The sequence below is a fragment of the Macrosteles quadrilineatus genome, unplaced genomic scaffold, assembly GCF_028750875.1.
Source record: "Macrosteles quadrilineatus isolate MER2022 unplaced genomic scaffold, UCM_ALF_1.0 Scaffold_13__1_contigs__length_4303367, whole genome shotgun sequence".
Classification (NCBI taxonomy): Eukaryota; Metazoa; Arthropoda; class Insecta; order Hemiptera; family Cicadellidae; genus Macrosteles; species Macrosteles quadrilineatus.
The window spans coordinates 2,245,438-2,270,052 of record NW_026542606.1 but is presented as its reverse complement, the minus strand read 5'-3'; the positions used below and the strand labels follow the sequence as shown (position 1 = coordinate 2,270,052).

Sequence of the window (24,615 nt, the reverse complement as noted above, 5' to 3'; positions counted from 1 at the left end):
GTGCACCTGTTTCCTTTTGAAGCCTTGTTAGGTTGCATATAAAGTGTTCTAGTTTTATTTTATCCCTAGTACATCCCATTGGGGAGCATATCAGATGTTTAAATTTTCTACTCTTGAAATCTTCTATCAAACCATGAAATGCTTTGTCATATCTAGATCTTGAAGGTTTCTTGAAATAATCTTCTTTAGTGATTAAACTATAAACGCCAGATATTTCACTAATTTTTGTATATGCAAGATTGGGTTGAATTAAGTCAGCGGATGATGGTTTACCACAGAATTCCTTAAACGTCACCGCTACGCCTTCTGACATATTTTTCTCATGGTATATGTCTGCTGAAATACAATGAGCAAATGCAGTGAATTCCTGTTTACTGTAGTCAGCTAACATTTTGGCCATATCTTCTTCTACCACTTGAATGCTTTTGGCGTTGTCAATCGTCTGTTTCCTTGCGCATCTCTGTTTGTGTGACTTATGTGACTCATCCAAATTACATACTTTCCCCAAATCCTTCGACCCATTTAACCAGGAGGCGATACAATTACAGACTATCTGTTTTCCGTTTGAGTTCAGATGTAATCCGTTCCTAGCATAATGTTCAAAGGAATTTAATTTATGATTAAATAATAAGAGCTTGGTGTTATTTTCCAAAGAAAAAGCCAATAGTTCTAAGTTGCAGGTCTCAATTTCAAAAAACTTTCTACCATTATGTGGCTGCTGGTAGATGTAGGGCAGTTCCGTCAATACAATTTCACATTTGAAACTCCTAATGATAGAACAAAGCTTAGCATACACCTGATTTTGGTGCCAGGAGTCTGTTCTGTTAGTACCACCAATAATTAAAACTATATCATTTTTAGTAAATTTTAATTTATGTTTTTCTAATTCATGAAGTATATATATTAGGTGTGCTCCTGGGTAGTAGGTTGATGTAACATTGTAGTGAGGAAGGTGTGGTCTCAGTAGGTTTGCAATGTCTCTTGCATGGCTGTCTCCTGTTATGTAAAATGTGGGTTTTATTTTAGAATTATTCTCATGTTTAGTTGTAACATTCTTTGTATTCCTTATTGGAGTAGACGACACCACTTGAAGTGTAGATGGATCGTTGGCTTTGCTGGTTATCTCAAAGACATTTGTGTTGGATTTTCTTGTTTTGTTGTAGTGATTTACATTTGTTTTTCTTCTGATAGGTTGTGACTCTTTTTCTTCACAGTCTTTATGTTTGCCTTTCTTTTGGTTAACTTGCATGTTATCCTGATCTAATTTTCCACTTGCAGTTGAAGATATTTCTGTAAGTGGAGAGAAAGTATTTTTTAGGTTGATTGTCGTTTTAGACCTTCCTTGTTTAGATTTAGACTTTTTAATTTTTCTCTGCTTTTGGCCTACTTTGATCCAGTTATCCTTTTCTTGATCCTTTTGGGAAATTTCCCCATCATCTTTACTTGTTTTATGATTAAAATTGTCAATAAGAGTTTCACTGCGCTGGTCAGCTCGTCCTTCCATATATAACCTGTACCAATCTTGCAATGGTAACTTTTGATTAATTGGGTTTTTGCAATAGAATTCAGTAACTATTTTTGAGTTAACCAAAACATTAATTCCACATTCAAAACTATTCTGCTGCTGTGAACAAGGAATATCCCATAGAGTTCCTTGAAAATCCATGTTCTTCATAAGTGCCAAGGCACTTAGCTTATTTAATCCAGAGCTTGAATCCAGGTGGTAAGCGCATTTCCTGAAATTATCAAAGACTAGAAGGCTCCAATGTGAGCCAGAGTCATCCACCATTGGGTCCAAACTATTATTGAGACAGCATAAAACATATTTGAAGGTGTTAAATTGCAGAGTGTTAATTTCAGATTTAATATCTTCACTGTTTGAATGTTTAAGAATTTGTGTTGGGAGTGGACCTAAGAGTAGTACCGATGATCCTGTGTTTGTGGGATCCTGATTGTAGTAATAAAAGTATGATTGAAGTATTGTGTCATCCAACCATCTAGCTCTTGACCAAGCTGCGTCATCCGCTTTCAAAAGCTTAGCAACTTTAGTTGCATTGTCAGTTTGCCCCTCAGTTAGTGTTGCAGTATTCTCCAGTTCCATAAGTTTGGTTTTTAGTTGGGCCTTTTGTAGTAATAAATCCTCTGTTTTGTTTTTGAACTCTGTTCTTGTTGAATGTAATTTTATTTTTATATAATATGTTTGCTGTTACTTGTCCTGTATTTAATTTAATTTATGTTGGTAACAGCTGATCATGTGTAAATAGTTAGGATTGTTTTTATTGTAATGAGAATTGTTGAATAAGTTATGTTTGAGTAAAAATGTTGTGTGTGTGTACTTCAGTAAAATAAAAGATAATTATTGTAACAGTAAAACCTTAGGTGTTAGTAATTTACTTTCACTTAAGTCAACAGGTTATGGGCCCAGAAAAATCCATTAATTCAACCATAACTGTAAAAACAAGAAGTAATCTTCTAGTAAAACCCTAAGAGTTAAAGTGTAGTGAAGGTGAGTGAAAAAGTAAAAGTAAGACTAACAATGGCATCAGTAAATGAAGATGATTTCGTAGAAAAACTCAAAGGAGTTGAAACTTTTCCATTGTGGAAATTTCAGATTAAAATAATATTTCAATCCAGTGATTTGATGAGTATTGTTGACGGTTCTGAGAAACTTGAAGATATGGGCGATGGAAAGAAGAAGGCTGATTGGATTAAAAGAGATGCCAAGGCTCAGGAGTGTATAGTTAGTTCTATTGAGAAGGGACCGATGTTACATATTATTAACTGTGAGAACTCAAGAGAAATGTTTTTGAAGCTTTGTAATATTTATGAAAGAGACTCGGAGCAGCAGAAGTACTCGTTATTACAAGAATTCTTTAACCTCAGGTATGAGCCTAATTCTGATATAAGTTCTCACATAGGCCTAAGTAGAATTGAAAACATAGCACACAGACTAAAAACTTTAAAACAAGATATTGATGACAAAATGATAATATCAAAAATTCTTGTCAGTCTGCCAGATAGATTTAAGTATTTTGTAACTGCCTGGGAATCAATGCCCAATGAAGAAAAGACATTGGCAAATCTAACAGCGAGACTGTTAGCAGAAGAGTCAAGAAGTGAGTTAAAGGAGGTAAGCCTAGAGAAAAATCTTGCATTCCAAGTTGTTTGTCACAACTGTAAAATTCCAGGCCATAAAGCAAAATACTGCAAGAAACCTACACACAATTGGGCTAACTCTGATAATGAAAGGCGATGTTTTAAATGCAATGCTGTTGGTCATTTAGCAAACACCTGTGGAAATGTAAAAAATTTTGTTAACAAGTTTGAAAAAAGAAATGTAAAGCCAAATTTATTTTGTAATATATGTAAAAAGTCAAATCATAATGAAAAAGATTGTTACTTTAGAAAAAACCAGAACCTAAATGTCGCTAGTAAAACTGTGTCTTTTTTGTCGTATGATGATGGACAAAATGTTTGGGGTAATAGTGGGACTGTAAACTTTGTATCTGAATGGGTTGTTGATTCAGGCACATCTTCACATATGACAAATTGTGAAGATTTGTTAAGTAATAAACAAAATATTTCTTCTGAAATATATGTTGCAAAGAAAAATCAAACCATGTTAGCTTCAACGAGTGGAACTGTAAAATCCAAAGAATGTATCCTGAATAATGTGCTATATGTTCCTGAACTCAGTAAAAACTTGTTGTCTGTTTCTGCAATAACTAATAATGGTGATGAGGTTACTTTCTCTGAAAATACAACAGAGAATGACCAGAAAGGAGACAAAAATGAAAATGACAAGAAAGAAGACAAAAATGAAAATGAAAATGACCAGAAAGAAGACAAAACTGAAAATGAAGATATTGAGAGTGCAGATAATCTAAGTGAGATAAGTAATAATGAAATAGAGTTTGAGTTGGTTTCAGACAAAAATGAAATCAATGAAGAACAGCCAAGTTCAAGTAATACTGATACTACACAAAGCATCAAACTAAGAAGAAAAAATAAACTACCTGAAAGATATAAGGATTTTGTGATGTTGACATATGAAGAAGCAATCAAAGGACCAGATAAAAAAAAATTGGCTACAAGCAATTGAGGATGAGAAAAACTCCCTTATTGAGAATGAAACGTGGGAAGTGGTTGACAAAAAGCAAGCCTAAACAAGAAGATCCTAAGTAACAAGTGTAACAAGAAAGGATAACGGAAAATACAACGCGAGACTAGTTGTAAGAGGTTTTGCCCAAGAAAAAGGTATAGACTATGAAAAAACCTACAGCCCAGTTGTAAGTAATTCAACTTTACGTTTGTTATTTTCAGTAGCTGCCAAACAAAATCTCAAATTAATGCAATTTGACGTTAAAACTGCTTTTCTCTATGGAAATTTAGATGAAGAAATTTATATGTGTGTACCTGAAGGGTTTGATCATAAAGATAAAGTTTTGAAATTAAGAAAGACTTTATATGGACTTAAACAAGCTCCATTAAAATGGAACCAGTTGTTTACAAACTGCTTACTAAAATATGGCTTAAAACAAACTCAGTCTGACCGTTGTGTTTTTACAAATGGCAGTATTCATCTAGCTATATTTGTTGATGATGGGATTCTTGCTGGTTCAGATGAAAGAGAGATGAAGAAACTTTTGAACGAGCTGTCTAGAGATTTTAAAATAAAAACAGACGAAAACCCATCAAACTTTCTTGGAATGGAAATTTTATATTCAAGGGAAGGGATATTGTTAACACAAAAGAACTATTCAAACAGTATTCTCGAAAAATATGGAATGATAGATTGTAAACCTGTAGACACTCCCATTTGTCCAGTGAAAACGAGCAAACCTGATGAAGAAGTAAGCTGCCTGACAAAAGATTATCCTTACAGAGAAGTTGTAGGAAGTTTGCTGTACTTATCCAATAAAACCAGACCTGATCTTACACTTGCTGTGGGATTAGAAAGTAGATGTGTTGAGAATCCAATCAATGAAGATGTTGTAAATGTCAAACGAACCTTAAGATATATTAAAGGTACTCAAGACGCAGGAATATTATTTTCAGCATCAGGAGAAAATTGCCTAAATGTATATTGTGACGCAGACTATGCAAATTGCAAGCATACAAGAAGAAGTACTACTGGATTTGTCATAATGTATGGAGAAGACCCAATAAGCTGGTGTACAAGAAGACAACCGATTGTAGCTTTGTCCAGCACTGAAGCAGAATACATTGCAGCGGCGGAATGTGTCAAAGAAGTGTTATATTTAAAAACTTTCTTGCAAGAGTTGAGTGGAACTAATGTTGAAACAAACCTAAACATGGACAATCAAAGTGCTATTAAGCTTTGTAAAAATGGAATTTTTAATAAGCGAAGCAAACACATTGATGTTCGCTACCATTTTTTGACTGAAAATGTAAGGCAAGGTAAAATAAACATTTCTTTTGTTTCTACATCCGAGAATGTTGCGGATATGTTTACAAAACCCTTGAACAATGTCAAGTTTCATCAATTTAGCAAAGCTTTGATCAACTATCCAAAATCTTGAACAGAAGACGATAATCGAGATATTTATTTTTTGTTTCTTATATAAAATTAAAATTAAGGGAAGGTGTTGAATGTAATTTTATTTTTATATAATATGTTTGCTGTTACTTGTCCTGTATTTAATTTAATTTATGTTGGTAACAGCTGATCATGTGTAAATAGTTAGGATTGTTTTTATTGTAATGAGAATTGTTGAATAAGTTATGTTTGAGTAAAAATGTTGTGTGTGTGTGTACTTCAGTAAAATAAAAGATAATTATTGTAACAGTAAAACCTTAGGTGTTAGTAATTTACTTTCACTTAAGTCAACAGTTCTTTCACTATCCAACTGTGAAGCCAAGTTATTTCTAAATTCATCACTCTTTGATAATTTATCTTTCAAAAATTTTATCTCATCTGTTAGTTCATTAACTGCCTTTATTTTTTCTAACTTAGATTTATTTATTTGATCTTCATAGCTTTGTAGTCTATCTTCTAATCTATTCAGATACTAAGTTTTGGATAACTTCATGCTGTGTAGTTCTTGTTTTAACTTTTCATTCTCCGTTAACAACAAATTGCCAGCCTCTGCTGCAATTGTAAGTGAGCGTTCCAGGTCCTCATTTGAGTTGCTGTTTATATCAAGATTTTTGATTGTTTCTTTTACAACATCTATTGTCATGTTTTCCTGATTAGTTTCAGATTTCTTACAGTTATAACATTTCCATTTATGTTGAGTACCCTCTTTGCAGATTTCACGGAATTGCACATCCGTCATATCCTTCATACATCTTTTATGGTACCAATAACCACAGAAACCTTTGCAAAAAACGGAGCCTGACCCTGCCCCTCTTTTACAAATTCCACACGGGTTTTTGGTCATTTTTGTCTGTTGAATAAGCTTATTTTAATTTTTGTTATGCATTTGAATTAATTTTCTTTGATTTGTATTGATTGGTTTACTCTCAGAAAAACTAAATATCCTTGTTTTGAAAATGGCAACAATGTTGAGCTCCAGCTCAACAATTAATTACTATAATCATAAATAACTCGACTTCACAGGTAGTCAGTAACGATAAGCTATAATCTATTGTTGACAGTTTATGTAGTCCAGCTCTGATAACAGACCTGAACTTTGTAGTCTGTAGTTGCCACAACTGATAAGATGTAGTTGCCGTGAAAAAGATCAGTTTGTTTTTAATGTTTCTCCAGGAAATTACTACTCTAACCAAACTGACTGATATTTATTGTTTTTATAGAGTCTTTCTGAGTAAAATAATATCACTTAAGTTTTCAACTTATTTATTTACAAGTAAAAATTTTATATTTTACTCTAACTTTACTGGTGCAGTGCCCATAATGGTGTTCTATACAGTTAAATATGATCTTCAAAACATGTGCTTTTCTACATACTGAAAAGTGAGTACTTTAATTCTTAAATATCAAACTATTTACAAAAATAAAATAAAAGATTGATTATTCAGTTACTAGAATAGTACTTCCCCAATGTTTTTACTGCATACATGTAAAACTTAACCTTGTAATTCACTAGATACTTTAAAATATTGAATCCTTATAACTGAACCATGGACAATTCCACTCACTGCAGACGAATAAATCCACTACATGATTTAAAGAAATACAGAATTTGTTTGGGGGCCTGATCAAGACCAAGCTTTGGAAAAGATTAAACTGTCATTGATGTCCGAACCGTGTCTCGCTTTATACAGCATGTCTAAAGAAACCTTCCTTTAGCGGATTCCTCATCATACGGTATTGGAGTTGCACTACTTCAGCTTCAAGAAGATGGAACTAAACGTCCTGTGGCCTATGCTTTGAGAAGTTTGTCATCAGCCGAACGTAATTGGGCTCAAATAGAAAAAGAAGCTCTAGCGATTGCATGGGGGTGTGAACGATTTGAACACCTCATTTTAGGGCTGCATTTGCATATTGAGACAGACCATAAGCCCTTGCTCTCCATATTCAAGATAAAAGACTTGGACAATATTACTCCCAGTGTCGCGGATTTATAAGTTTTGTTCTAAATTAAGTAAGTATATAAATGTGGAAGCGTGAAATAAGTTTTATTTTTGACAATTAAAGTAGTTTAAGTTTCAGTTAACATCATCTTCTTGCTATTTGTTCAACTAGTACCACTCAATTGTTTTCTTTTTATATTCACAACATCTGGTATTAATTACATATGTTACAAACAGTCTTTTGGGAAATGTTATGGCTTTGCCACACTCCGGCCACTTGAGAAATTTCTTCAACACACCTGGTTAGTCTCATCACGGTTAATTTCAAGAGGGTAGAGTAATTTTAAAGGTCGAATTATTTTCTTTTTGTTGCTTGTAGTGACTGTTACGCTTCTGATATTTCCATCTCTGCTTTGAGCGTAGTTTATTAATTCGACCAAGTCTCCAACATCCTCTGGGTAAATTATCGTGAATAAGGACAATATCTCCAATACTGGGGAATTGTGAAGACCGGCAACGTTTCTGCTTGATTTCAGATTGAGTCCTTTCTCTCAAACTAGTTAAGTAGTCTTTCTTCCAAAGAACCCAAAATGTGTTTATGAGGTTCTGTCCTTTTTTCCAAGTTTGAAGTAAATGTTCAGTGTTGGATAGCTTTATGGTCTGGATTAGTTGTCTTTCCACTCATTTCAATTCCATTTTTCCCGTGAAAATTCAGGAAATGACCGGGAGTTAAGATACAATCTGATAAACTGGCTTTACTAGAAGAGACGTACACTAAAGGTCTTGAATTCAATACCGCTTCAATTTCAGTTAAAGTAGTTTCCAACTGAGTAAATGTAAGTACTGTCGGACCAATTGTCTTTCTTAAACACCTCTTTACTAGGGATATAAGTCGCTCATAGAAACCGCCCATCCAAGGTGATAGTTCAGGAATAAAACAGAACTCACATCCCTCATTATGTATGTAAGATAAAACACTAGAGTCGTTGAAGTTTTTTCTCCAAATATCTTCAGTAAATGAAGCGGCGAGTTTGAATTGAGGAGCATTGTCTAGAAATATTTGTTTTGGTTTACCTCTTCTGCTTATGAACCGTTTGAGACATAGAAGAAATTCTTCAGTTGTTAAATCGATAACTAGCTCTAGATGAATGGCTCTTGTTGTAAGACAAGTAAATATGCAGCCATAAACTTTCCTTAAATCTCCAGAGTCATTGTTGTGATAGTCTTTAACGTATAATGGGCCGAAGTAATCGAGTCCAGTGTTGCTAAATGGGATCTGCTCTGTAACCCTCTCTTTTGGAAGTGGAGGCATGGGTGGCAATTTGTATGGACCACCCTCCCAACGAATACAAGTTAAACATTTCTTGATAGTTTTGTAGACTTGAGATCTTCCACACAAAATCCAGTATTCTTTTCTTATTTCTGCCAGAGTATGTTGAACTCCAACATACTGCAGGAAATGAAGCATTATGGTAGTGTTGTATTACTAGAGTTGAGAAGTATTCATTTTTTGGTAGAAGTTTAGGGTGTTTCTGGAGTATTGAAAGTTCAGCATATGAAAGCCTTCCAGAACATTTAAGCAGGCCGTCATAGTCAAGAAACAGTTTCAATTGTTTTTGAAGTGGATCTCCTTTATTGGTTTCGATGTTACTTATAGTTTCGGAAAAGTGTTTCCTTTGAACATATTTTTCCCATCTTAGTTTAGCCAACTGGATTTCTTCAGCAGTCACGTTAGTTGTGGTATGAACAATGGATTGTCTTCTACACTTAGAAATAAATCTTTCGCAGAACGCTGTTACTCGTAGTAGTTTATTCAGAGTCAAAAATCGTTTGACATCAATTCCATATGGAGGTTCTAAGATCCTTTCTTCAGCTGTCTCATTAAACGCTGTTAATTCTTCTTTAACTTCATGAATTTCTTCAGTGGGATTAAAGTTCCAGTTCGGCCATTGGTTTTCAGGCAGATTAAACCACTGAGGTCCTGACCACCACATTTGACAGCTGCAAAGTTTGTTAACATTCAACCACGAGTTGCTACATCTGATGGATTATTTTCAGATGGAACATATTTAAATATAACATCTTTATTTGCCTTTATTTCAGAAACTCTTCTTTCAGTGAATTTAGGTAAAATCTTAGTTGTGTTAATCCAATGTAAGACACACTGGGAGTCGGTCCAAAGAAACTTTCTTGAAACTGGCTGTTCTAAATTCTTCTCCACAAAGTTTAAGGCACGCGAACCTATTAAAACCCCAAGTAGTTCCAGACGAGGCACAGAGATGTTTTTTTTAGTTTTAGGAGTTAAATGGCTTTTGGAAAATACAAGTTTAGATTTTGAAACTGATCCGTTTTGCACACGAACATATACTGTAGTTGCATAGCAAATGTTCGAAGCATCGATGAAACAGTGTAACTCGATTGAGGTTGGTTCTAAACCAACATATCTTGGTATTGAAACATTAGAAATGCTGACAATATCACGTTTTATTTCTTGCCACTCCTTGCATTTGTACTCGGTTAGGGGCACGTCCCAGTCCAAATTTTCTTCCCACAAACTTTGAATAAAAAGCTTCGCTTTCAATGTTACTAGGATAAATAGAACAGAAGGGTCAAATATTGAGGATACGAGTTTCAAAACAGTCCTCTTTGTACAAATATCTTCTATACAGTTAATTGGTTTTATGCTTAAAGTGTCCTCTGTAGTATCCCACTTTACACCTAAGACATTTACATTTGATTCATCTTCTTTTGTGAGCTTACCATGAGGTATGTTCTCTTTGAGCGCCTGAGAGTTGGAGCACCATCCTTGGAGGTTCATGTTTGCTTGTGAAAACAAATCAGTTACAAAGTCGTACAAACCAAGAGCCTCTTCATCAGTTTTGGCTCCAGTTACCATATTATCAACATAGAATGAAGTTTTCAATTTCTTGGTGTCTTCTGTTAGTTCACTATTGGACAGGTGGTGCTTTATAGTAGCACTTAATAAGAAAGGACTAGAGATAACACCAAACGGAACTCTGGAAAATCTTAGTTCCTCAATGTTGTTTTGATTCACTGGCATTGACAAATCTTTAAACCATAAAAACCTAGTAACGTCTCTATCAGGTATGTTTAAGTTCAGTTGAAGGAAAGCTTTTTCTATATCAGCTATTATCCCTATAGGGTTGAGTTGAAAACGTATGAGCAATCCGCATAAGTCCTCTAGTATTACTGGGCCACGATAAAGGCAGTCGTTCAAACTATTAGAAGATTTCTTTGACTTGGCTGAAGCATCGTACACTATTCTTACCTTTGTTGTGGATTTTGCTTCGTTAATTATGGGATGATGTGGAATATAATGCTTAACAATGGCATTTCCATTTTCCGGAACTTGTTCAATGATTCCCGCTAATCTCTGCTCCTTGATTATGTTATCATACTTTTGAAGCAAATCTGGTTGACTTGATAACCTTTTCACAAGCGATTTCAGTCGAGCTAATGAGAGAAAATAATTATCCGGCAAGTTTGGGGGGTATTCTTTCCATGGCCAAGAAACCGAATACCTATTCTCGACTAATTGGATAGTATTATTAAACTGCTTTAGAGCAATATCATCATCAATTTCAAATGGATTATCATGTATACCTAAAGTTTCAAGACTCCAGAGGTCTTTGACGTCAAGTTGTTCTACAAGTTCAGAATCTGCAGAATGAAAGTAAGCTTTAGGAACAAACAAGTTAGATGGCTGGACCGTAGTTAAGAATGAAGTTGAGTAAGAGTCAGTTTCAATAGAGTTTATTAAGCTCCTTCCGCTGATGACCCAGCCTAATTTAGTGTTTAAAAGGAAAAGTCCATTGCTTACCTCAATTTTGTCGTCATTTATAAAGTCCAAGTAATAGTCATTTCCAATAAGAAGGTCAATTTCGGAGTTCAGGTGTTGACCTTGAGCCAAAGTTAAGTTCGGATATATTGATTTTATTTGATCAATAATATCTATCATCCCGCTTGAGTGGACTTGTCCAGTTATGTGAGGCACAACATTTGCTTGTAGGTTGATTGTGTCTTTATTTAAAAGCGATATACCAACACAAACAACAGGTGTCTCAAGTGTTTTACAACTTTTGTTTCCGAAAGTGAACACATTTAAAATCTGATGTTGTTCGGATTTTAATTGTAACTTAGAAGCTAATATCTTTGACATGTATGACTTTTGACTACAGTACCTGAATCGAATAAAAGTCTAGCAGTGTGAGTTAGTTTGTTAACTTCATTTGTAACATTTACAATTGCAGTTTGTAAAATTACCTGTTCGTTAACTGCAAGAAGAGACGATAACTTAGTTGATTTTAGTTGAGTTGTGGTCAAGTGTGACAAGCCTCCAATTGGTTTTGGTACTTGTAACTCTCGTCCCGTAGGAACAGTCTGGGAATTCACAGCATCTTTGGTGATACCTGGTGGAAACTGTTTAGGGCAAAGGCTCCTGTGGTGATTTTTGCTTTGCTTACAAAAAACACAAGCCTTGAAAGTTTTACAATTTTTAAGGCTATGTCCCCTTTTTAAACAAATAAAACATAACCCCTTTATTTTGTCCTTACGCTCACTTACTGTGCTGAATGCTGTGCATTAATCACTCCAATGGTCTTTCTCACAAAATATACATCGTCTTAGATTGCAGGACCTATCACACCACCAGTTAACAGGGTCTCGGCAGTTGAGGTAGGTTTATGAATGATATGCTCCACAGTCACATCCCTAGACTTAGTAGAAATTCCCAACAGCATCTCTGATTTCTCTCTAACGATTAGAATGTTTTGAATTGTATTACAAAGTCGATTTACGTTTAATTCTTCGCCTAAGTTTAGTTCTTCAACCTTCAGTAGAACATTGAGAGGTAACTTACTAGTAATAAGTGTGAGGAAGTAGTTTGAATTTGTATCCTCCCCTAAGGCTTGTAAGCATCTCATATGTTTTTCAATTATGTCGAAGGTACGACGCAAGAATTTTGTGTCATTAGACTTAACAGGAGGAATTTCTATTAGTGACTTGTAGTGTGAGTTTACAATTATCGGTTTGTTTGCAAACCTACTCTTCAGTAAAGAAATTGCTGTATCATAGTTTAATGATGTTAGTGGGAGTCCGGATATACAACGTTTAGCTTCCCCTTCAAGTAATGAATTCAAATACTGTAGTTAAATTTGTCAATCACAGTAAGAGCATCATTGCTATGAATGGAGGAGGAAAAGGAATCCCAAAACTCCTGCCATTTGAGGACGTCGCCATCAAAGGTTGGGATGACAAGTTTAGGTAGTTTGACCAAACAACGTTTAGGTTCTGAAACTACAGTTTGATCATGGGAGTTACATTGTTTGTCTGCATAATGAGGTGTGAAGGAATCTATTCTTACCTGTAGTTTTGCAACTACTTCTTCGCAATTCAGAACTAGTTCAAATGGATCTCCCACTGACGTACTTGTCCCTCCATTCGTTGAGTCATCGATTTCGATCTGATCAAGTTGTTCAAGTAAGTCTTCCAGACGCCTACGATATCCGTCTAAAGTCGTCAGTGTCCCTAGGAGGTCACGTTTGGAAGAGTCCTCCCCTTGTAGAAGTAAATTGGCCTTGGTAATGGTATTGCCCAATCTCTTGCTCAAGGTATCAATCTTCTTCAGTAGTCTTGAGGTCATTTTCCAGCTCTGCTACCAATTGTCGCGGATTTATAAGTTTTGTTCTAAATTAAGTAAGTATATAAATGTAGAAGCGTGAAATAAGTTTTATTTTTGACAATTAAAGTAGTTTAAGTTTCAGTTAACATCATCTTCTTGCTATTTGTTCAACTAGTACCACTCAATTGTTTTCTTTTAGCGAATTTCCCTATAGGGAAGTAGCTATTACCGTAGGTCTCATGGTAAGACCTAGGCCCGGGACCGATTTACTTTTTCATTTTGATGTCCCCAGAGGCCAAAAACACCATTCGTTCAAATTTTTATATATCTATATATATATATATATATATATGTCCATCCGCACGATAACTTGAGTAATTTTTGTCCGATTTTGATCAAATTTGGTTTGAAGGTGTAAGGCGGGATAAACTTGAACGAGTTCGCGAACCAGCATGATCGGACTATGGGAACGGGGGTTTACGGAGGGTTTTATGGGGTAAAAATAGGTTTTTCCCATTTTTGACCCAAAAAACATCAAATTTAGCAATTTCTTTCCAAACCATTTTGTAGAGCTTAAAAAAACGAATAATTTAGTATATTGAAGTGTTACTATGCGCCTAATGGTTACGGAGAAAATTACAAAAACATTTAAATTTTAAATTCCCATGTTATTCTTATGGAGAACAAGTAAACTGTTGTAGTTTGCTTGTTTATGAACATATTTTGATCAAATTTGGAAAATATTTTTATTTCTTACTAACTATTAACATTTTACAAAAAAAATAAGTTTTACCCTCCCTGATGCAGCAAACCTAAGTACCTGTTAAACTAATTCTACAGTATTAGCCAAAATAAACAGTACTGAAACTGAATCAGCTGTTTCCATTTTAGTACTGTTTATTATGGCTAATACTGTATTTAAATAGGAAATAAATGTTAAATTTTTAAGTAGACATTTTAGTGTAAATCCAATCAGGCAAATGGAAATTTGCTTAGTCTGCAGGTTTGCTGCGGCGGGGGTATTTATATTCACAATATCTGGTATTAATTACATATGTTACAAACAGTCTTTTGGGAAATGTTATGGCTTTGCCACACCTAGGCTTCAGAGAATACGACTCCGACTGATGAGATATACATATGATATTACCTACACGCCCGGTAAACAGTTGATTTTGGCTGATGCACTGTCTCGAGACACAGAGAACTCTGAAGAAGAGGAATGGGAACTTACAGAGGAAATCCTTGCATATATACAAAATATTGACACTACTCGACCATCAGTATCGGATGAAAGGTTGAGAGAAATAAATCAAGAAACTATGAAAGATGAAACTCTAAAACATGTGTCACAGTATTGTGTGAAAGGTTGGCCAGAAAAATCTAAGATTTCAGAGGATGTATTGCCCTACTGGTATCATAGAGAAGATATAAGTGAGCAAAATGGTATACTTCTTTTTGGAAGTCGTATTATAATACCAAATTCTTTAAGAGCTAATGTACTAAGAAGTATTCATGAAGGACATCAAGGCATAACAAAATGTAGATCTTTTACTTTTGCAAAACTGACTGTGTGGTGGCCTCGTCTTTCTCAACAAATCAAAGAACTAGTAGAAAATTGCAAGATATGTGCAGAAAATCGCGCTACGAGAGCTGAGCCGCTGATACCAACTCCTTATCCGGACAGACCTTGGCAAATAGTGGGTGCCGATTTGCTGAAATGCAAAGGTCACTGGTATCTCTTATTACAACCAAGACTTTGGCAATGATCTCTCCCATGAGGGTTTAACCAAGATTGCTACCATCCTGGGCTTTTTTGGCCGCGACTTTTTAAGAGCGGGGGCCAATCCGGGCCCAGTTTGGGCAATGTTGGTCCTTTCGAGTAAGAAGCCGATGGTACAGCCGATACATACAGCCCCAGATGGTGTCTCAATGACTGACCCCTTACGGGAACTTACTCAAGGAAGGGTCACGGGTTGCTGAGGGTGCAGACGCTTTGTTGAGAAAGCAACTACATTCGAGAAAGACCTGGGCGCGGGAGACGCTGTCTATCCAGATCGCTTTAGCCTTAACTTTAGGCCTTGTGGTCTGGACAACCTCTTCCTTTTTTGGAGGGCTTTCAGAAGTGGATGACCTTATGCGTTTTTTGGAAGGCAGCACCCTGTCGTCAGGCATGGACACTACCTTCACTATCATCTTCTCCATGGCCGCCTTGTTCACCAGCCAGCAGGCAAAGACGAAACCAAGGTCATCCCCTAGTTTGGCCATGCCGTTTTTTACCACTTGGTTTACAGCTTTCTGTATCCGGAAGGTGCCCAGCATAGCTTTAATCGTCTCCTCCATGTCTCGGAGCCAGGTTCCGATGCTACTCTGCATCAAGATATTCCTGACGCAGAAGCACTATTCCTGAGCTCGGACTGCAACGTTGGTGTAAGGGGTTCTTCCAACAGCCCTTAACCAGACTTGAATGCTGGCACTGGTGGAGGGGGGGACACATTCACTCTCTTCAGTTACTAGTGTACTAGCAACGTTACCTAAGACATTAGTGAGGACATTCGCCATCTCAATGACAGTAGTATAACCCAAAGATAGTTATTATAGTCATGACAGAAAATGTCCACAATAACGGCTTAATTAGGTAGTGTATACTCACCATAACCAAAAATTAACTTCAAACAAAATGTACTGGGAAGTGGCAACAAATTGGTGTTAACATTTTGCAGAAACTTAAGCTTTCTCAAATTCACTAATGGTTACTCTAATTAACTAATTTGAATGGTCTTTCGGATGATGAAGGAATAGTCAATGGTACTACTTCATATCAACATGTATTTATTTATAGATTGGCTCGAGAGAATGCTATTGTCAGTCAGCACCCGTACACAGACAAGTTGACGAGGATACAAACCATGTTGGTAGACATAGTGCTAGCGATCAGCAAACAAACAAACAAAGCAACATTTTCCTCCCAGAATACCAAAGAACTGGAGGAGTGGATTGTATTATATTCCAAGGATCTAACACCTGCTGAAAACTACCTACTGCCGGTAAGTACTACTGTTAATATTACTGTTTATTGTTTGGTAACTTATAGATCTATTTCGATCCATTTTTAGATATTTTTTTCAACATTTGAAACGTATATTTATTGTGACAATAAACTTATATTCTGTTCTAATATAAGTCACCTCATTATAAGGAATTTATTATTGCCAGCAACTACATAGCGTACCTACGTAACCTCGGCTTAACGAATTGTCTTCGTTTTTATCTCGATATAACGACCCCTTCCATAGAGATAAATGGATTATAACTGGAGTCACCAATCTGTTTTTTAAAATTATGCCTCTGTTTTAACTGGTTTTTGCAGTTTTTTGTGTTGTTATGTTGGTCATATGATTGATTGGTTGGTTAGCTGTAAAATTATATCAAATCAGATGGGGTTATTTAACGAGTCCAACCATGTCGAGACAGTGTGACCAACAAACCAGCAACAAGCAGCCATCTTGATGGCATACTTTTCTTTAATGTTTACCAAAGAGTAGTGACTCCAGTCAGACCCAGACTGGCCAAGTCCACGATTGCGGGGGGCCTCTACTCCGCTTAAAAAATGTTATCTTGTTAGAAGTTATTATGTAAACTTAGTAATGTTTTATTTAAATTTACCAAAGTAGAACAACAAACTGTGTCAAACACCTGTTTACATCTTGCTTTTAGCGAGTTTCCCATATATATGGCAATAATTTCCCATATGTGTGTCCGTTAGCGTGATAACTCGAACAAAAATTATCTGATTTTGATGAAATTCGGTACAAACGTGTAAACCTCTGTTTATTCAAACGAGGTCGCAAACCAGCATAATAGGACTATTGGAACGGGGGTTTATGGGGTTTTATAGGGTAAAAATTATTTTTTTCCCATTTTTGACCCTAAAAACACAAAATTTCATCATTTATCTTCAAACAATTTTGTCGAGCTTAAAAAAGAAATAATTTTGTATATTGAAGCGTTGTTGTATCGGGAGTAATGCTGAAGGTCTAAGTCCCGGAAGGTCTAATTAGACCTTCGACACACTTTGATACTTGTTAGCTCAGGGTCTAATCTGAGAGTATGTCGAAGGTCTAAGTCCCGGAAGGTCTAAGAGTACAGTCAATGCAAAAAACTCATCCACTGATACTGTTTTAGACCTTGCGGGATTAGACCTTGGGCGCACAATGTAAATTTTGTAAATAAATATTTATAAAATGAGAGTTTCTGAAAGTCTAAGATTCGAGTCCCGGAAGGTCTAAAATTCGAGTCCCGGAAGGTCTAAGATTCAAGTCCCGGAAGGTCTAAGATTTTTGAGTCCCGGAAGGTCTAAGATGCGGGCGGGCATTGCGTCGCCAGAGATGAAGGCTGTTATATATTCAAAGAATCTATCTTTTACTTTAATATTAATCATATGACTGGAATAATTTACATATTGTAAATAATTCAATGTTTACCTTTTATTATTAAGAAATAAACATGTATCAAGAGTTGTGTTCATATAAATTTGTATTATTTTGTATTTAATAATTTGGCGACGAGGAAGAAAATGACTGAAATACAAGACCTTATACCTACTTTGAACAATTTTATGACATTTATGACACAACATTCAATTCAACAGACAGAACAGCCTAGATCAAAACATAGTACCAAGGAACTACTAAAGAGCAATGCCTTGATGTTTGATGCTTATGATGAAAGTAAGGAAACGTTTGAAAGCTACACTCAGCGTTTAGATATATTTTTTTAAATAAAAGGATTGACAGACAATGATTCAGAGACAGAACAATTGAAAGGTTTATTTTAAATCAATTGCTTAGGGGCTAAGCACTACAATCTGATCTGTAGTCTAACATCTCCAGACAAACCAGACTCAAAAACATATCAAGAGTTAACTGATATTACTAAATGAGCACCTAAGCCCAAAGAAGAAAATACTTACAGAACAGCACAAATTCTTATCACGTTTACAAGATGGAAATGAATCAATCACAAATTATGTTACAGACTTCAAACAACTGGCTTGTTCAGCAGATTTCAAATCTGGGTGTAATGAAGGAAAATGTACAAAATCAGTTATAAATCTTATGCTCAGGGCTCAATTCATCAGAGGTTTATATGACTCAGACATAAGAGAAAAACTCTTACAACTGGGTGAAATATCATTTGAAAAAGCCTTAGAAATCGCCCTGGCTATAGGGGCATCAAAACTTGACAACCAGATTTTAAATACTAATAATAATCAAAATGACATTCACAAAATCTGTAAAACAACAAAGAACAAAATTGGACCTAAAAATAGGGATGGTCAAGTCTTGAAATTTCGGGAAATTTTAAGTCTCGTTACACGAGACGAGATTTCTTTTTGGCCGAAATTTTTATCGAGACGAGAATAAAAAAAAAAAAAAAAAAATTAAAAACGCCTGCAGAAAGTCAATGCAATACCCGCAATACAGGAGCGTGTTGTAGTTGCGTTTCCTTTACGAAGGCGTTCTTATTTAATTAATTCTTTAAATGTAAATATTACTTAAATAACATTTAAGAAGTTTTGTTAAGTGTAAGCAGTGTGAGGAATGTTTTATTACTATAAAAAGTCCAAACAAGTAACTATTTTATAAAAATTAATATTGCTTTTATTTTATGATTTATTTTATTTTAGGATAAGTTGAACTCTATCCTAACTGATATTACTATGTTTCCTAATCGTAGGCATTTTTAATTAGTTAGGCGTGATTAATAAAAAGATTTTATGCTGATGTTTTTTAATAAAAGATTGTAAATATTCTTGCCTATTATCATTATTTTTGTATTTAAACAGTCATCTAACAATGTTACAAAATCAGGTAAAAATTTTGAACGTGCATTTCCCGTTGTGTATGAGAAGGGAAATCCCATCTCGAAATTTTATGAGAAATAAAAAATGTCGTCTCGTCTCGAACTAAAAATCCAATCTCGTCCATCCCTACCTAAAAACAAAAATTTATCAACCATAAACTATTTCAACAATGACTCAAGCAAAAAGAAAGACAACAAAAACAAAAGGCTACAAAGACTGGGATTTTCAGACGTCTGTTTGCACTGTGGAAGGAATAACCATGAAACACAAAATTGCCGATTGATAGATGAGCTAAATTGCAGGTATTGTCATAAAGATGGACACATAGAAAAGGTTTGTATCGCGAAACGAATACTGGAATTACAGTATTCAAGGAAAAATGTAAAAAGAATTGATGAAATTGATTCTGAAAATGAATACAACGTTCAATCTATACTACTAGAGAACCCGTGCGGCTCAATGAGCCGCATAGTATGAAACATAACGCCGAGGAAAACGTTATGCTTAAATTTGAGTAATTCTAGTTACATATTAGAGTTGTTTAAACACCTCTTAGAACACACTTGTTAGAAAACTAATTTTAAATATCTCTTTTTGTGTCGTCAAGGTTCACCTACATTATTTCTGCTCTCAGTTTTAACTGATAACTTCTAATGAATGCTAAACGATCTGCTTCAATTCGAGCTAACATGTTGCAACAAAGTTTTTCCAGCATTGAGAATTTAAGAAAACTGTTGCCTAGACATCCCCCTAATCAAACGAATTTTCTCCGTAGAGAATCCTGAAAATTGGAATGATATGTATGAACCATTTAATGTGCTCCATTTTTTACCCACAAACTCTGGGTTATCAACTGGAAAGCCATAATCTGCTTTGAATAGGCTAAAGCAGCAACACCATTGATAGTTTGTTAACGTATTTTAACGTGTTGTGTGTTAGTCACAGTATATGACCCGCATCAGAACGTTCTCTCTTAATAGGCTACCTGTCCCAAAGTTTTGAAAGTATGGATTCATTTGTCGAAATAGGTTGGATAACTCTTGTAGCTATAAGATTTGGATAGCAATTTTCATTTTCTCTTTTTGAACAGCGTATATTATTTGCCTCTCCTGAATCATAAAAATAAACTTGACTGTAACTACTCGATCGTTGAATACATAAATACTAATTCCTTCACTTATGTCTAATATTACCACTAAAATTCAGTCAAAAAACTTTGTATAAGTTTGTCCGAGGAACTGGCAACATAACCTAGAAGTAAACAATCCATTTGTGTTTTTCCTCAATAAAGTAGAGCGAGTAATACAAAAGTTTACAATAAAAACATAAGGTCTACCAAGATTTGGTATAATCTTACTAATTGAACTTATCATAGTCAAGGCATTATTATTGTTTGTACTAAATTTTTTGAGATCTGTCAGTGTCAGAAGTAAACATGTCTTTCGTGCATTCATTTGATCTGACATTAGGCAAGTTTATTTTACCATCGTGACAACACTATGTGCTTCGTATATTTTTTCACTTCCAAAGTAAGTTGCATAGCAGAACTGGCAAATATTATTCATCTCACCAAGTGAATGTGTATATGGATGTGTATCTGTTAGACCAGGCCTCTCTTTCTCTATTCTCCTAATACGCATAAGATACCTTATTGTCTCCTCCTCCCGTTTTCAATATTTCTTCTGTGAACTTCAGGCATTTTCCGTTCTTCCAACAAAACTGATTAACTGTTTAACTTGGTCTTAACCTACTGAATATGAAAACATCAATATTTACACCCAAAAAGCTAATGAGTTTCTTTTTATAAACAGCTGTTTTTTGTTTTTAAATTTGTTCTGTGTATTTCTTATGGGGAAAACCCGACCTTTTAGAGGGTCTCGCGCCCTTAAGAGTAGACATTTTAAAGTTCTAAAACCTTATTGCAAAACTACATATTGAGAAGAATCTTTTGACACCTTAAACGTTGAAATTGGTCCACAAATAAGGGAGGAGTTGCGTTAACAAAATACGGCTTCACGTATTATATATACAGGGTGAATTTTAAATGAGTTCCCCCCCTACTTTTTTCTACATTTCTTAAGATATCAACTTCGGACCACGTCAGATCATTGTAGTGTAGTAAGTACTTCATTTTGACTGGGTAAACATTTTTGGCCGCCATCTTGGATCCGCCATATTGGATACAACATTTTTTTTTTTAAATGTAAAGGTAGGGTTGTGACCCATTGTTTCAAGCTAGAATTTTACGCTGATTACAATGCCGCAATTAGTTTTTAAAAATCTTGATCCGTTCTAAAGTTATGGGGACTTTTTATAACTTTATTTTTAGCCCATTTTAACATTGTGCATTTACAAATTAAGACCATAATCCCAAAATATTGCTAGATAAAGATAAGTATACACCACCATTCATTGTCGACCTATTATCACTTGGTTATGACGGATTTATTTTTTTCGGCCGCCATCTTGGATCTGCCATTTTGAAATGTGATAAATTAATTTAAAATATGAAGGTGGTGTTGTGACCCATCATTTCAGACTACTTTTTTATGCTGAATTTAATGCCGCAATTCTTTGCATTTTCATATTTGTTTTTTGAAATATTGGTAATTCAAGTAAGATAATTTTAATATCTCATCAAGAAAGCCTGAGAAACAAAAACGGATTGCGGCATTAAATTCAGCATAAAAAAGTAGTCTGAAATGATGGGTCACAACACCACCTTCATATTTAAATTAATTTATCACATTTCAAAATGGCAGATCCAAGATGGCGGCCGAAAAAAATAAATCCGTCATAACCAAGTGATAATAGGTCGACAATGAATGGTGGTGTATACTTATTACTTATGGTCTTTATCTAGCACTATTTTGGGATTATGGTCTTAATTTGTAAATGCACAATGTTAAAATGGGCTAAAAATAAAGTTATAAAAAGTCCTCATAACTTTAGAACGAATCAAGATTTTTAAAAACTAATTGCGGCATTGTAATCAGCGTAAAATTCTAGCTTGAAACAATGGGTCACAACCCTACCTTTACATTTAAAAAAAAAATGTTGTATCCAATATGGCGGATCCAAGATGGCGGCCAAAAATGTTTACCCAGTCAAAATGAAGTACTTACTACACTACAATGATCTGACGTGGTCCGAAGTTGATATCTTAAGAAATGTAGAAAAAAGTAGTGGGGGAACTCATTTAAAATTCACCCTGTATAGATTATAAAAAAGAGGTGGTTGCTGTATGTGTGTATGTGTGTATGGGAAAAGTAAACTCGAAAAATACTGGTCGGATTGGGCTGAAATTTGGCATGATGATAGCTCACATTCCCGATTAACATATAGGCATATTCTTATTTCAAAAATCCTTTCGGGCTCCGCCCCAGTGGCTCTGGAGTTTCCCATGTTAACCTTATGAGAAATGGAATTATTGAATCTTAACAGCTGTTTCAATTAAACAAGTTGGTTCTGTTCTATGATGTTCAATAGCATTAAAGTTACAAGGATTACCAACAGGGTGCAGCACTATTATTTCTTTTACATTTATGACAACAGCTAATTTGCAACCAAAAGGTGAGTGAGCGTAGCGAACAAACTTCAACCTGGAGGCGAGTTAGCGTAGCGAACGAGCTAACCTGAAGGCAAGTGAGCGCAGCGAACGAGCTCCAACCTAAAGGTGAGTGAGCGTAGCGAACGAGCTCCAACCTAAAGGTGAGTGAGCGTAGCGAACGAGCTCCAACCTAAAGGTGAGTGAGCGTAGCGAACAAACTTCAACCAGGACGTGATTGAGCCATGCGAACGAGATAATCTTGAAAATTAAGAAGTTAAACGGGGCAAAGCCCGCGGGTTACAGCTAGTGGATCATAAATGTATTGAAGAATGACGAAGGAGATGACAGAATGATGATGAACGTATCTCTAAACGGTAAACGGCAACGTTCTACTGTTACTGGAAAAACATTGATACAGATATTGAGAGTATGGTGGCAAGTTGTAAGGCATGTTGTGAGAGTAAGAAAAACCCAGAGAAGGCCCCTACCCATGTTTGGGAAATACCAAAACGCAATTGGCAGCGAGTCCACATGGATTATGCAGGACCTTTTCTAAATCACAACTTCTTGATTGTTGTAGATGCCAGATCAAAGTGGCCAGAAATATATCCAATAAACCAACAACTGCCAGTACTATTCATCACCTGAGAGAAATATTCAGTCACCATGGCCTACCAGAAATATTGGTCAGTGACAATGCTACAATTTTCAAATCAGCAGAGTTTCAAGCATTCTGAAAACGCCAAGGAATAAGACAACAATTCATTGCACCAGGAAACCCCTCTACTAATGGTCAGGCGGAAAGATTTTGCCAAACACTCAAGACAAAACCGAGGTGCATGCAGTTTGAACAGGGCACTTTGCATGAAAAACTATGTGCACTATTATTTCGGTACCGAGCTACACCACTGAGTACTGGTGCATCCCCAGCACAATTAATGTTTGGCAGGAACTTGAGAACCAAGCTAGATCTCTTAAGGCCTGGTGAAGATGACAAAAATGAGGCCCAACAACCAATATTTAACAAACATTTCAATATTGGGGAGAGAGTACAATCAAGAAATTACGTAGGATCCATTCTGTGGAAATTTGGAACTGTGGTGGAAAGGCTGGGGTAACTTCACTACCTCGTGGAACTTGATGATGGGTATGTTATAAAACGTCACTTCAATCAGCTTCGAGCTTGTGAAGTGCCAAAAGATCCTACTCATTACAAAAGCCCTCTACCTAGCTCATTGAAGCAAACAAGGCAAGAAAGTTCAAACAACCGATGCGACCCAATAGCCAAAGTACCACCTACGCAAACTCATCGAACTTTAATATTCCAAAATACCAATCAAAATTGTTCAAGACAACCTTCATTCGTGGGACATACAAGGTACGGCATGTTAAGAAAATCAAAAGGCAATTCAAAAAGGTCACATGATACAGAAAATGTCTCAAGTAGCACCCCGAGCTGGGAAGGAACTACGGACACTGAAACATCGAGTCCTACAGCAAACTCAATGCCTGATAGTGAGGCAAAAAGCCCTATAACTAACAATGAAGCGTCAGGTACAAGCCATCGTACAAGCAGCCAACAAGAGGACAATCATACAACAAGACGCTGAAGGGTCCAATGCAAACTCACAACCAGATGTCCCTAAAATTCGCCGTTCAATGAGAATCAGAAAACCGATTAAAAGGATGAACTTATAAATGAATGATCTTCTTAAATAAGTAGGGAGGAATTGTTATATATTCAAAGAATCTATCGTTTACTTTAATATTAATCATATGACTGGAATAATTTTCATATTGTAAATAATTCAATGTTTACCTTTTATTATTAAGAAATAAACATGTATCAAGAGTTGTGTTCATATAAATTTGTATTATTTTGTATTTAATAAAGGCTATACACTATACAGACAGGCAATAACGCAACAACTTTTAGAGTTGTAACTAGCTGTGTACCCGTTCTACACACGGGGATCTTATAGTAATCAGTTGAAACCTTCTTATATAAAGAACAGCAGTTGGTTTGCATATTTTCAGATATGCTGGCCAAACTATTTA

General features: G+C 35.5%; 1 protein-coding gene across 1 annotated transcript in view; it reads left to right on the top strand.

Moving 5' to 3' along the window:
- Positions 1-24,615, top strand: part of LOC129004930 (corrinoid adenosyltransferase MMAB-like) — a 105,961-nt gene that overhangs the window by 51,209 nt on the left and 30,137 nt on the right. The window contains exon 3 of the mRNA XM_054433643.1: positions 15,984-16,188. Coding sequence (XP_054289618.1) covers positions 15,984-16,188 — 205 coding nt within the window. The remainder of the gene's footprint in view (positions 1-15,983; positions 16,189-24,615) is intronic.